The sequence below is a fragment of the Rhamphochromis sp. 'chilingali' genome (genome assembly GCF_963969265.1).
Source record: "Rhamphochromis sp. 'chilingali' genome assembly, chromosome: 4".
NCBI lineage: Eukaryota > Metazoa > Chordata > Actinopteri > Cichliformes > Cichlidae > Rhamphochromis > Rhamphochromis sp. 'chilingali'.
In genome coordinates this window covers 41,884,518-41,899,591 of record NC_137948.1, presented here as the reverse complement: position 1 = coordinate 41,899,591, position 15,074 = coordinate 41,884,518, and the positions used below count along the sequence as shown (strand labels likewise).

At 40.0% G+C, this 15,074-nt stretch overlaps 1 protein-coding gene across 3 annotated transcripts; it reads right to left on the bottom strand.

The window, feature by feature from the left end:
- Nucleotides 1-858: 858 nt before the first annotated feature.
- On the bottom strand, nt 859-15,053 carry LOC308395079 (uncharacterized protein). Of its 3 annotated transcripts, XM_080879745.1 has the most exons (6): nt 15,035-15,053; nt 14,801-14,881; nt 13,385-13,438; nt 13,130-13,247; nt 10,889-11,058; nt 859-10,606 (listed from the first exon to the last, which is right to left on the bottom strand). In XM_080879745.1, the coding sequence occupies exons 3-6, from the start codon at nt 13,385-13,387 to the stop codon at nt 2,165-2,167; spliced, it is 8,733 nt and encodes a 2,910-aa protein (XP_080735871.1). In that variant the 5' UTR covers nt 13,388-13,438; nt 14,801-14,881; nt 15,035-15,053; the 3' UTR covers nt 859-2,164. The 3 variants fall into 3 exon arrangements, with proteins under 3 accessions (XP_080735871.1, XP_080735872.1, XP_080735873.1); XM_080879746.1 differs by lacking the exons at nt 10,889-11,058; nt 13,385-13,438; nt 14,801-14,881; nt 15,035-15,053 and having other exon boundaries at nt 860-10,606; XM_080879747.1 differs by lacking the exons at nt 13,130-13,247; nt 13,385-13,438; nt 14,801-14,881; nt 15,035-15,053 and having other exon boundaries at nt 860-10,606; nt 10,885-10,995.
- Nucleotides 15,054-15,074: the final 21 nt, after the last annotated feature.

Genomic DNA, 15,074 nt, shown 5'->3' with positions numbered 1-15,074 from the left:
CGGCATCATCCGCTCCAATGCCAGGCTGACTAGGCAAACTGAAGGAATAAAAAGGAATATGCCCGAGGAATAAAAAGAACCAGGGTGAAACTGATTTCGCAACACACTCACTACGAACACTATTAAGTTGTTCTTTCAACTTGAGTTAACAGCTTGCATGATCATTGATCATGCAAGCTGTTAATTCTTAGAAACCTCTGATTCAGTTGTGGCTTTGGGTCTGACAGACAAAGATGTTTTTCACACTTGAGTAACCTTGAATTGCTGCCTATATATCAGTGCTGCAGCTACAGTACTGTGCAAAGTACTGCTCCTGCTAGGAAAATACTGCTTTACGGGGACAGTGATTTATTGGAAGATGTGCTAACATACTTGGAAAAACTGTTTGTACAGTTCTAAGAAACTCGAAAGTCCGAATTTGTTATGAGCAACTTTGCTTATAACACATTATTCTTCTTGTAATTTCTTTAAAGTATTCTTCAGGCCTAGTTCCCCGGGCTTCTTCACGGACATTCAAAGTTCTTGTTTAGTTGCTGGCTGACTTTTATTCCATCTCTGTCAAGATGATCCGGCACTACTTCAGTCATTTTGAGGCTGAAATGAAGCCCCAAACCATGACAGTCTCCACCTAGCATTAAAGACAGCCGTGGGCAGTCTGTTGTACCTCTTTCATCCATGCATATTACCAGTTTAGATTAGAGATAGATTAGATTAAACTTTATTAATCCCTCGGGTGGGTTCCTCCGGGAAATTCAGTTTCCAGCAGCACAGCACCGACAGAAGTTGCATGTTATAGATACAATAAAGGGGAATGAGAGTACGGATATAAGCAGAAATATACCATATATACACATATATAAATACAGAATATATAATATGGATAAATAGGATTGCACATTTGAGTGAGTCTATTGCACAGTGATTATTGCACAGTCTAATATAAGAAAAAAATATTGCGAATATTGCACAGTGAAAAAAAGCACTACAGCTCAGCTGTTCCCGCCCTCCTTTGTCCTCCTGTCTCCCCTCCCTCTCCCCTCCAGTGAGGAGTTAAACAGTTTGATGGCGTGTGGGACAAACGAGTTTTTAAGTCTGTTGGTTCTTGAATTTGGGAGAAGCAACCTGTTGCTGAATAGGCTCCTCTGATTATTTACGACAGTGTGCAGAGGATGCCCAGCATTGTCCATAATGTCCAGCAGTTTCTTTAGTATCCTTTTCTCTGCCACTGTCCCCAGAGTGTCCAGCTTCATGCCGACCACAGAGCCAGCCTTCCTGATTAGTTTTTCCAGCCTGGATGAGTCCTTCTCTGCTGTGCTGCTCACCACAGCATAAAAAAGTACTCCTGCAACCACCGACTAGTAAAACATCCTCAGGAGCTTCCTGCAGATGTTAAAAGGCCTCAGTCTCCTGAGGAAGTACAGTCTGCTTTGGCCTTTTTTATACAGGTGCTCTGAGTTGTATGACCAGTCTAATTTGTTGTCCACCCACAGCCCGAGGTACTTGTATGTGTTGACCACCCACCTCCACCTCCTCTCCCTCTATCTGAACTGGGTGGAGCTGGTCTGGACCTCCCGAAGGTCTTTGTACAGTATTGTAACAACATGAATTCTTTAATATGAAAGAATGATCTTAAACAGTGTTTTAAGTTCCATAATTACTCTAAAATATTGGAAGCAAAAATTTGGTTGAAATAAGAATGGTTTTTAATAAACTCCAGTATATAAACATGTATAATAGACACAATGAACATCCAAAAGAACCAGAATGATAATATATATACACAACTTTGAATACTGTGCAATTCAACGGATAGTATTTAAAAATATAGTATCTAAAGAAAATGTATTCATTTAATCTTGTAAAAGTACCCTATAGGACCCCACAAGTCCACATATTTCCTTTATTCCTTTAATATAATAGTTAGAGAAAATGTAAATAATAACTGTTAAAAAATATAAAAACATTTATGATACAAAAAGCAGTTCTACTACATTTAATAAAATAAGAGCAATAATGCTGCACTGTAATCTAGGTAACATCATTGCAAAGCCACGATATATATATATACACACACACACACACACACACACACACACACACACATAAAACATATAACTACAGTACAAAAAGCACATTAAAAATGGAAACACAAGTCCTTTGAAAGCTATACAAGGTTGGAGAAAAAGAACGTTGACCCTCTTAGGTCATGTTCATTGGGAACTTCAAGGTCCAAGTTTCCTGGATGAAAGTCAAGCCCTCCAAGTGTGTTATATTTACGATTTGGCCTCTTTTGATTTTGTGCTTGATTGGGAAAAACAGTCACATAGTATCCATCTGAAGTGTTAGATGCTCTCATTCTTGAATCTGGAGAAAATTGTGGCAAACGTGTATTGTGTTTGATATGGCCAGATGGGATTCTTCTGGGGTCCCTCATGCCAGTGTTAACTCCAGATGGGGAGATTGCGTGTCCATGGCTGTGTGGAGCCTGGAGATTAAGGTTGGAACCTCTAGCTCTAAGCACATGATGTTTTCCTGTAAAGTCGTCAATATTGAGATCTGAATGATTTAAATCAATATGTTGGTGGAAAACGCCATCCATTCCAGGGAAGCTGGATCTTACTTTGGTTCTATGGGACCTTCTATCAGTATTACGAAGTCTGATATCACCATCTATGTCCAGGTCAGGAAGTTTCATGGTGAGATTTGACATATCTTGTGTGTGATGTTTATGTGAAGGTGTTTGAAAATACAATGAAGGATCATCAATACTAAGACCTGGAGATCTCAGATGCTGCTGTGGAGGGTGCATTGCAACTTTGGGCATGTTGAGGTTCATGTTTGGAGCACTAACCCTTGGGCTTGATATATGTCCCTTCATCTGGGGTTGTTTCATATTCAGTTTTGCATTTGGAGGATTAATATCAAGATTTGTTGGTCTCAAAGCTCCACCAAAGTCAATATCAGATGCTTGATGTAAATCTGGGCTTCTAAACTGAGGCGGCTTGAAATATGGTTGTTTTAATTTTCTGTCTAAATCAAGATCAGCATGAGGGCCATGGATGTTTCCTAAGGGAATATTTGTGTCAACATCTGGACCTCTTATGCCTCTTAACTGAGGGCCATTAAAGTCCATCCTAGGTTGTCCCATGTTACCATTAATCCCTACATCAGGGTGTTTTGTATTGAGCTTGGGACTCTTGAAATTGGCATCAGGTAAATTGAAATCTGACATACTAACGCCAGGTCCAGAAAGTCTCATATGTGGTGTTTTTGCCTGTGGTCCAGAGATACTGAGATCTGGTGTATTTAAACTTGGGATTTTAAATTTTCCTTTTGCACCAGTAACATCTAAAGTTGCCTCAGGCAAACCAATGTCAACATCTGCAGTGTCCATTTCCAAGTTGGGAGCTTTGAGATCCATGTTTGGTAAGTCTACCTTAGTCACATCAAGTCCACCTTTCATCTTTGGAGCTTTGAGATTCAGATCTGGAGTTTTTAGATTTGAATTTAATTTCAAATTTGGGCCTTTTGGTACTTTAGCTCTGACATCTGGTGAATTGAGGTCAACCTTTGGGAGATCTGTTTTTGGTGCAGAAAATCCCAAATCAAGCATTTTCAAATGTGGTGTTTTAAATTTCCCTGAAGGGCTACCAAAGTCAACATCAGGGAAGTCAAAGCCATTTTTAGAACCTTTAAAGTCTATATTTGATGAAGGTAGATTAGGTTCATTAAGTCCACCTTTCACTTTTGGACCTTTGACTTTCAAATTTTGTTCAAAGTCTGGCCCATCTAATTTTGGTCGAGAAAATCCCACATCAGGTAATTTTAAATTTGGAGATTTTAACTTTCCTGATGGGCTACCAAAATCAACATCAGGAATTTCTAAGCCAGTTTTGGAACCTTTGAAGTTGGCATTTGGTGCCCTGAGGTCAATGTTGGAGCCGTCAAAAGTGCCATCAAACTCAGGTCCTTTAACATTTGGTAGATTACTCTTAGACATTTTCAGTTTTGGCATTTTCAGCTTCCCTTTTGGTGTGCCAGTGTTGATATCTGGAGTGTTGATATCTAATTTGGGAGCTTTAAGATCCATGTCTGGTAAGTCCATATCAGGTGCATCAATTCCACCCTTTATCTTTGGAGCCTTTAGATTGAGATCTGGGCCTTCTAACTTTGGACCAGAAAGACCTAAATCAGGCAGATTCAGGTTTGGCTTTTTAAACTTGCCAGATGGACCAGAAATATCTAGATCAAGATCCGCTTTAGGACCTTTGAGGTTGACATTGGGTGTATTTATGTTTGGACCTTCCAAGTTGCCATCAATTTCAGGACCTTTAAGGCTTGGAAGGTTGAATTTAGGCATTTTCATTTTGGGGAATTTCAGCTTCCCTTTTGGCGAGCCAATGTTGACATCTGGAGGGTTCATATCTAATTTGGGAGCTTTAAGATCCACGTCTGGTAAGTCCATATCAGGTGCATCAATTCCACCCTTTATCTTTGGAGCTTTTAGATTGAGATCTGGTGACTTCAGATCTGTGTTTAGGTCCAAATTTGGTCCTTTAGGCAGTGTCCCTGACAGATTAAATTTAGGCATTTTTAATTTCCCAGAAGGAGCATTAACATCCCAATCTGGACCATCAAGTTTTGGTATTTTAACTTTACCCGATGGCAAGTCCCAGTTGGCATTTGGTTTATCCATTTTCAGCTTTGGGGCTTTGAGGTCAATGTTTGGCATGTTTATGTCAGGTGCATTTATTCCACCACTGAAATTGGGACCAGAGATATCTAGGTCAGGTGTTTTAAGGTCCAAGTTAGGGCCTTCTAACTTTGGACCAGAAAGACCTAAATCAGGCAGATTCAGGTTTGGCTTTTTAAACTTGCCAGATGGACCAGAAATATCTAGATCAAGATCCGCTTTAGGACCTTTGAGGTTGACATTGGGTGTATTTATGTTTGGACCTTCCAAGTTGCCATCAATTTCAGGACCTTTAAGGCTTGGAAGGTTGAATTTAGGCATTTTCATTTTGGGGAATTTCAGCTTCCCTTTTGGTGAGCCAATGTTGACATCTGGAGTGTTCATATCTAATTTGGGAGCTTTAAGATCCACGTCTGGTAAGTCCATATCAGGTGCATCAATTCCACCCTTTATCTTTGGAGCTTTTAGATTGAGATCTGGTGACTTCAGATCTGTGTTTAGGTCCAAATTTGGTCCTTTAGGCAGTGTCCCTGACAGATTAAATTTAGGCATTTTTAATTTCCCAGAAGGAGCATTAACACCCCAATCTGGACCATCAAGTTTAGGCATTTTAACTTTGCCTGATGGCAAGTCCAAGTTGGCATTTGGTTTATCCATTTTCAGCTTTGGGGCTTTGAGGTCAATGTTTGGCATGTTTATGTCAGGTGCATTTATTCCACCACTGAAATTGGGACCAGAGATATCTAGGTCAGGTGTTTTAAGGTCCAAGTTAGGGCCTTTTAACTTTGGACCAGAAAGACCTAAATCAGGCAGATTCAGGTTTGGCTTTTTAAACTTGCCAGATGGACCAGAAATATCTAGATCAAGATCCGCTTTAGGACCTTTGAGGTTGACATTGGGTGTATTTATGTTTGGACCTTCCAAGTTGCCATCAATTTCAGGACCTTTAAGGCTTGGAAGGTTGAATTTAGGCATTTTCATTTTGGGGAATTTCAGCTTCCCTTTTGGCGAGCCAATGTTGACATCTGGAGTGTTCATATCTAATTTGGGAGCTTTAAGATCCACGTCTGGTAAGTCCATATCAGGTGCATCAATTCCACCCTTTATCTTTGGAGCTTTTAGATTGAGATCTGGTGACTTCAGATCTGTGTTTAGGTCCAAATTTGGTCCTTTAGGCAGTGTCCCTGACAGATTAAATTTAGGCATTTTTAATTTCCCAGAAGGAGCATTAACATCCCAATCTGGACCATCAAGTTTAGGCATTTTAACTTTACCCGATGGCAAGTCCCAGTTGGCATTTGGTTTATCCATTTTCAGCTTTGGGGCTTTGAGGTCAATGTTTGGCATGTTTATGTCAGGTGCATTTATTCCACCACTGAAATTGGGACCAGAGATATCTAGGTCAGGTGTTTTAAGGTCCAAGTTAGGGCCTTCTAACTTTGGACCAGAAAGACCTAAATCAGGCAGATTCAGGTTTGGCTTTTTAAACTTGCCAGATGGACCAGAAATATCTAGATCAAGATCCGCTTTAGGACCTTTGAGGTTGACATTGGGTGTATTTATGTTTGGACCTTCCAAGTTGCCATCAATTTCAGGACCTTTAAGGCTTGGAAGGTTGAATTTAGGCATTTTCATTTTGGGGAATTTCAGCTTCCCTTTTGGCGAGCCAATGTTGACATCTGGAGGGTTCATATCTAATTTGGGAGCTTTAAGATCCACGTCTGGTAAGTCCATATCAGGTGCATCAATTCCACCCTTTATCTTTAGAGCTTTTAGATTGAGATCTGGTGACTTCAGGTCTGTGTTTAGGTCCAAATTTGGTCCTTTAGGCAGTGTCCCTGACAGATTAAATTTAGGCATTTTTAATTTCCCAGAAGGAGCATTAACACCCCAATCTGGACCATCAAGTTTAGGCATTTTAACTTTGCCTGATGGCAAGTCCAAGTTGGCATTTGGTTTATCCATTTTCAGCTTTGGGGCTTTGAGGTCAATGTTTGGCATGTTTATGTCAGGTGCATTTATTCCACCACTGAAATTGGGACCAGAGATATCTAGGTCAGGTGTTTTAAGGTCCAAGTTAGGGCCTTCTAACTTTGGACCAGAAAGACCTAAATCAGGCAGATTCAGGTTTGGCTTTTTAAACTTGCCAGATGGACCAGAAATATCTAGATCAAGATCCGCTTTAGGACCTTTGAGGTTGACATTGGGTGTATTTATGTTTGGACCTTCCAAGTTGCCATCAATTTCAGGACCTTTAAGGCTTGGAAGGTTGAATTTAGGCATTTTCATTTTGGGGAATTTCAGCTTCCCTTTTGGTGAGCCAATGTTGACATCTGGAGTGTTCATATCTAATTTGGGAGCTTTCAGATCCATGTCTGGTAAGTCCATATCAGGTGCATCAATTCCACCCTTTATCTTTGGAGCTTTTAGATTGAGATCTGGTGACTTCAGATCTGTGTTTAGGTCCAAATTTGGTCCTTTAGGCAGTGTCCCTGACAGATTAAATTTAGGCATTTTTAATTTCCCAGAAGGAGCATTAACACCCCAATCTGGACCATCAAGTTTAGGCATTTTAACTTTGCCTGATGGCAAGTCCAAGTTGGCATTTGGTTTATCCATTTTCAGCTTTGGGGCTTTGAGGTCAATGTTTGGCATGTTTATGTCAGGTGCATTTATTCCACCACTGAAATTGGGACCAGAGATATCTAGGTCAGGTGTTTTAAGGTCCAAGTTAGGGCCTTCTAACTTTGGACCAGAAAGACCTAAATCAGGCAGATTCAGGTTTGGCTTTTTAAACTTGCCAGATGGACCAGAAATATCTAGATCAAGATCCGCTTTAGGACCTTTGAGGTTGACATTGGGTGTATTTATGTTTGGACCTTCCAAGTTGCCATCAATTTCAGGACCTTTAAGGCTTGGAAGGTTGAATTTAGGCATTTTCATTTTGGGGAATTTCAGCTTCCCTTTTGGTGAGCCAATGTTGACATCTGGAGTGTCCATATCTAATTTGGGAGCTTTCAGATCCACGTCTGGTAAGTCCATATCAGGTGCATCAATTCCACCCTTTATCTTTGGAGCTTTTAGATTGAGATCTGGTGACTTCAGATCTGTGTTTAGGTCCAAATTTGGTCCTTTAGGCAGTGTCCCTGACAGATTAAATTTAGGCATTTTTAATTTCCCAGAAGGAGCATTAACACCCCAATCTGAACCATCAAGTTTTGGCATTTTAACTTTGCCTGATAGCAGGTCCAAGTTGGCATTTGGTTTATCCATTTTCAGCTTTGGGGCTTTGAGGTCAATGTTTGGCATGTTTATGTCAGGTGCATTTATTCCACCACTGAAATTGGGACCAGAGATATCTAGGTCAGGTGTTTTAAGGTCCAAGTTAGGGCCTTCTAACTTTGGACCAGAAAGACCTAAATCAGGCAGATTCAGGTTTGGCTTTTTAAACTTGCCTGATGGACCAGAAATATCTAGATCAAGATCCGCTTTAGGACCTTTGAGGTTGACATTGGGTGTATTTATGTTTGGACCTTCCAAGTTGCCATCAATTTCAGGACCTTTAAGGCTTGGAAGGTTGAATTTAGGCATTTTCATTTTGGGGAATTTCAGCTTCCCTTTTGGTGAGCCAATGTTGACTTCTGGAGTGTTCATATCTAATTTGGGAGCTTTAAGATCCATGTCTGGTAAGTCCATATCAGGTGCATCAATTCCACCCTTTATCTTTGGAGCTTTTAGATTGAGATCTGGTGACTTCAGATCTGTGTTTAGGTCCAAATTTGGTCCTTTAGGCAGTGTCCCTGACAGATTAAATTTAGGCATTTTTAATTTCCCAGAAGGAGCATTAACACCCCAATCTGGACCATCAAGTTTAGGCATTTTAACTTTGCCTGATGGCAAGTCCAAGTTGGCATTTGGTTTATCCATTTTCAGCTTTGGGGCTTTGAGGTCAATGTTTGGCATGTTTATGTCAGGTGCATTTATTCCACCACTGAAATTGGGACCAGAGATATCTAGGTCAGGTGTTTTAAGGTCCAAGTTAGGGCCTTCTAACTTTGGACCAGAAAGACCTAAATCAGGCAGATTCAGGTTTGGCTTTTTAAACTTGCCAGATGGACCAGAAATATCTAGATCAAGATCCGCTTTAGGACCTTTGAGGTTGACATTGGGTGTATTTATGTTTGGACCTTCCAAGTTGCCATCAATTTCAGGACCTTTAAGGCTTGGAAGGTTGAATTTAGGCATTTTCATTTTGGGGAATTTCAGCTTCCCTTTTGGTGAGCCAATGTTGACATCTGGAGTGTCCATATCTAATTTGGGAGCTTTAAGATCCATGTCTGGTAAGTCCATATCAGGTGCATCAATTCCACCCTTTATCTTTGGAGCTTTTAGATTGAGATCTGGTGACTTCAGATCTGCGTTTAGGTCTAAATTTGGTCCTTTAGGCAGTGTCCCTGACAGATTAAATTTAGGCATTTTTAATTTCCCAGAAGGAGCATTAACATCCCAATCTGGACCATGAAGTTCTGGCATTTTGAGATCGCCTGATGGAAAGTCTAAGTTAGCTTTTGGTGCATTAATTTTTAGTTTTTGTGCTTTGAGGTCAACATTTGGCACATTTATGTCAGGTGCATTTAGTTTTAAATTTGACCCTCTAGGCAGTGTACCTGAAAGCTGTCCATCGAGTCCATCCAAGTCTCCATTCAAACCAGGAACCTGAATGACTGGTAAGTCAAATTTGGGCATTCTAAACGTTGGAGCCCTGTATTTTCCAGATGGACCTTTAATACTAACTGATGGAGCATCAGTGGCCCAATTTTCACCCTTAAGGTCAGCTTTGGGAATGTTTGCATCAGGTGCAGACATGCCACCTTTTAGTTTTGATGTTTTCAATCTTAGGTCAGGTGTTTTAACATCAGTGTCACTTTTGAGCATGCCAGATTGAGCGTCCAAATCTAAATCAGGAGATTTAAGAGAAATCCTTGGTTTCTTGTGTGACATCTTGATTTCACCTAAAGGCATGTCAGTGTCTGTTCCACTGATATCTGGTTTTGATACATTAATACCCAACATTCCTTGCTCTGAATCAGGTGATATCCCAGACAGCCTAAGCTGGGGTGATTTTACATAACTGGAAGAATCGTCCAAATTTAGATCTGGGTTTTTCAGTCTCTTGGAATACTTTAGACTGAGTTTCCCTGGTGTGCCTTCATGCTTAACGTCACATTCTGGACCACTAAAAGAAGATCCTGAGAGGCCCAGATCTGGCAGTTTAAATGTAGGCATTTTGAATTCCTGGTTTCTTCCTTCAATGGCCACTTTGGGAACGCTGGAATTAACAGATGGACCACAGAAACTTCTGCCATCAAGGTCTATCCCCATTTCAGGGGTAGTAATGTTTGAACCTTTTAGGCCTACATCTACTTCTGGAACTTCAAGTCCAATTTGAGGATTTTCAAGATTTCGCATTGCATTGTCAAATGATGGGTGGTCAGTATTTTGCAATTGCATACAAGATGTAGTGCTGACATTTGGGTCTTCTGGTAAGTCTAGATCTGGACATCTGGCACCGATTTTGAATCTTGGAACCTGAGCTTCACTTAGATTAGTCCCATTCAAGCCAAGACCTAGCGGTGGAAGATTCAGATTGCTGCCATCTGTTAAGCTTCCCTCATAAGAGTGTGAATCAGCATTAGCATCTGTGATTAAAGTCTTGGATTTCAGAAGTCCAAAGTCAACTCCAAGGCGAGGCAGCCCCATGTCATTTCTTTGGTTGACCTTGGATGAGCTTTGTACAGGTGGTTTGGCAGTAAACTCCCCATTCACGTAGCCCCCTTCAACACTGGGTACATCATCCATCAAAAACTTCTTGATTTTGGTGTTGTACAGTTTGTTGTAGGAATCCGTCAGCATCTGGAAACAGTGAGAAGTTGATGATTGGAATGAAACTATAACATGAGAGTTTATGTGTTGTAACAGATGGGAGATAATTATTAATTATCAATTGTCATCATCATCACTATTTAATTTGAGTACCAAATTCTCTTGTTTTGTTTTTTGCATCCAGCATTAAATGTATCTGCATCAGAAAATGTAAACAATTGTGAACTGTGTTCCACTGTTGCATAAACATACTGAAACTAATATAATTACTAATCCTTTATTTTTAATTGATATTATCTGCATTTAACCTACAGCCCCAGGACCCTTGGTACACTGGTCCAGATTGTCAAGGCTCTTGCTCCGGTTGCTTCGAGTGAGGACTTGAACTTTATCATCAAATGGCTCCATCAGCTTCAGTACTTTTGACACCTCTTCTTTGGACAGTTGATCAAAATTGATTGTTGCCCCCAGAATTTCATCCCCTGAAAAAGACAAATGAAGTTCTTGCACAAAAAAAATACCTTGTTCGAGAACATGCTTGACTGTGTGCAAATAATACTGTATATCCTTCAAGGGCAGTTTTAGTACTTTAAACCTGGCCTGATCTTGACCTAGAACAGCGGTCAGCAACCTTTAACACCCAAAGAGCCATTTGGACCCAGTTTCCAAAGAAAAGAAAACACTGGGAGCCGCAAATACTTTTTGACATCTAAAATGAAGATAACACCGTTATTGTTTTTTACCTTTATGCTTTGTATAAACACCTAAAGTGTGTTGCTCATGAAATTCATGAAGTGCTACAGAGAAAATTACATTTTATTTATGTAATGAACACATTTTGACCTTTTAAAAAATATAACAAAAAGGAAAGGCACCTAGTTGAAGGTCTATTTTAAATGAATTAAAAAGCTGAAGCTAAATTATTCATATACTAAACAAAAACTGTAGTGAGCCGTCATCCTTATATCACCTTTATATCACAGCTGCCATTTCGCAGCCTGTAGCGGAGCCCTGACCTGAATTTTAAAAATAATTGGGAAAAAAATCACTTAACTGCCTCAAAAATGAAAAATAAATATTTGCAAAATATCTGCATAAATATTTATTTTACGGGGTTAAATGGCCTGCATTTGGTAAATGGCCTGCATTTGTATAGCGCTTTTCTAGTCCCTAAGGACCCCAAAGCGCTTCACACTACATTCAGTCATTCACCCATTCACACACACATTCACACACTGGCGATGGCAAGCTACATTGTAGCCACAGCTGCCCTGGGGCGCACTGACAGAGGCGAGGCTGCCGGACACTGGCGCCACCGGGCCCTCTGACCACCACCAGTAGGCAAACATGGGGTTAATGTGTGTGGCAGGGCGTAGTCTGCAGTGCTGCTGCAGGGGAGGTGGACGGACCTGAGCGGCTTCCACAATCAAGCCTCGCCTGTTTAAAGTCTGTGCTCTCTCTGCTGTTGTGTTGGTATGTGTCGGGCTGTGAGCTGGAAAGCTACAGCTGGCTGTTTGGCTACAGCAGTCATGTGTGAAAAGTGGTCAATAAACAAACATCGTCGGGTCTGCCGTTGTATGTTTACAATGGGACTGTGATGGCATCAGCCACACAGGGGTAAATCAGTCCATTTTTTACTTTATTAGTTTGCTTTGCAGTTTTCTTCATTAATCATTTGGTTAAACCTAACACTGGTATTATGAGGCGCGCACATAGTAACATTGTGTGGTTTTTCTAAAATGTTTTGTTATATTAATTATGTTTCTCTCTCTTTGAGTTACCTGGGTTTGGGCGGTGGCTGTTTCCTGTCTGGGCAAAAGGCGTGGCTGAGGACTCTGGGAACAAAATGCCTGCTCAGCAGGACCAACCATGGGCTTACCAGGAGCAGGGGTGTTTTAGGTTTAGTTAGGTTATTCTGTGCTTAGTTAATATTAGTGTGTGTTTTTGTTTTCCCCCCTATTGTGTGTAAATGGTTTGGCCAAATCACTATAAAAGCTACCCTCATGTGTCTTTGTAATTAGGTCAGTTTGTGAGTTAAGTTGTGTCTCACTTTGTTTTGTTTAAGTTTCTGGAAATTCCTTTTTGTAGAGTTCTATTTAGTTGCCCTCTTTTATGGGCCTGCTAAGTATGTTTTTGAATTTTGTTAATTTTGGACTTTTTGAGGGTTAAAATAAAGAAAACCCTTTTTGAAGGCACTTTTTTGCCTGTGTCCTCTTTGCTTTGGCTGCTTGGTCCCTCACAGGGACTTCAGGTCCAGACCGTCTGTGCACAGCGTCTGCAAATCGGGGCTGTACGAAGTCACTTCATCTTTACGCAGGACTGTAAGCTGTCCTCTTTGAGGCGTGAGCGGTGTTTGTTTTTACCATAGCTCATGGTGGAGAATAGCTGCTCACATACGTATGTGGATCCGAAGATCCATAATTGCACTTAAATGTACAATAGTTTCCTTGAATTTAAGGTGTGTTCTTTTTAGAAACAACTATTTTATTTCTTGTTTTCAAAAAGTCAAAAACAATACGAAGAGAAGTTTCAATAGGATGTCAAGATTCATACCTTCCTTTAGTCCTTTGCCGGAAGAGACATTATTGATACTGGAAATGACCACCCCTCCCTCCTCTAACTGCTCCAAGGTCAGGGCTTCAGAGAGGCTTCTTCCCCTGCGGTGTGAAGGCTGCAAGTAAAAGCAACATTTTTGTAAACTGAACAGAAGAATTACTCCTCTAAAGTAGACAATTTAAAACAAAATATTCAATTCTGTATATATGAGCATTTTAGGAAGAATTAAAACAATATGTAAACGTTTCATACCATGACTCTTGTGGTTTTCTCACTATTGCACTGAGAAATCCAGGTTGACTAAGCCTGTAAAAGAACAAATAATATACAGTTAACAGACTGATTAACAGATTAAGGGAGCAAGTAAAACAAATGGCAAACTGTTCATGTATTTTCCTTAAAGTAGAGCATTAAACCAGTCAGCTACAACATTAAAATGGAATGAATTCAGCCCTTCTAAAAGATTTTTACTATACATACTAAATGTAAAAAATCTTAAGGCTTTGAGGAAGACTGTATCCATTTTTGTACATACTGTACTGTACTGTATGTGCTTAGAGAAGTGGCACCCAGGTGAGTCAGCAGATGCATCTTTCAGGTATTCAAACTATGGCTTTGAAACTGTTAGCTCATCATTAAGGAAAACCTAGAACAGGTTTTTCAAGACTGTTTTCTTTTTGCAAGCACACAAAGCCCAAGCAGCCACACCCACCGCTTCCTAACACAATGACACAAGAACACAGAAAGGCCTCCTGTGAATCCAACACAGTATGATCTATGGGTTTTTATAATTCCACACATTAATAGAAAATGTGAAATAAATGTCCACACAAATGTCTCCGCAACCTCAGTGTACTATTGCTGAACAGCAACAACATAAAGAGTGATCAGGCAACAGGTATTACATGGACATGTCAATAACTATCTCAGGACTGTTAAAATACATAAAATGTTAAAACAACGTGATAGTTGGCAATAGACTCTTTTTATTTTTCACTTTAAGTGAAATCATATTAAGGTACAATAATATACATAATTTATGTTTGTATGATGTTTAAATTGAAAAAGAAATTAGCAAAAAGGTAACAATTAGACATGTAAACAACTCCAATCAAACATCTCCTCATGAGGATTTTATCCTTCGCTAGCATGAAAAGACGAAACCTTCAGCATTTAGCAGGTATCGTGCACAACTTCAAATGGCATTTGATTAAAGGACGCCACTGATATACTATTCAGTTACATATTAAACATTTTACAAGTAAGCCAAAGTGCACATGCCTTTGTTGAGTCCCAATTAGAAGAATGAACTACAGTGCTAATATTTAACAATCCTCAGATAACGTATAATTTCTAATTATAAAAAAGTGAAAACATCAAGATGCAGAACAATGATGACCAGACATGTTCTTTCAAAAAAAAAAAACATTTTGTGGTTTTTTTTTTTCTTGAGAGGTTTATTGAAAGATTTACTAATGTCATAAAGAAAAGTAATGCCTTTCAAAAGAAAAAAAGATGCTTGTTTAGCTGCAAAAATAAAATAAACCTGAAGACAGATTGAATGGTATATGGTGAAATGGTGCCAGGTGAAAAGCTGAAATGCAACCCACTACCACCACCACGCATGAAACCTGCTAGTGAAAAGTAAATTTAAGAAACTGAGCTTACCTCAGCATGCATGTGCCTGCTGTGGTGTTGGAGTCGTGTCGTAAAGTTTCCCCACAGAGTCACCAGTCCATGCTATTTCCACTGAAGGGTGAGAATGAGGATATACAGAGCAGTCAGGTGGACATATACTCAACCTGAAGCAGCCAAACAGGTTCCATTTTAAAGAGCCATTAACTGTCAACAGACACAAACATGCGTTTTTGCATCATACGCCCTCATGAAACTTTCACACACCTTGACTACCACATGCCTCTGGCTCGCTGCATATAAACAC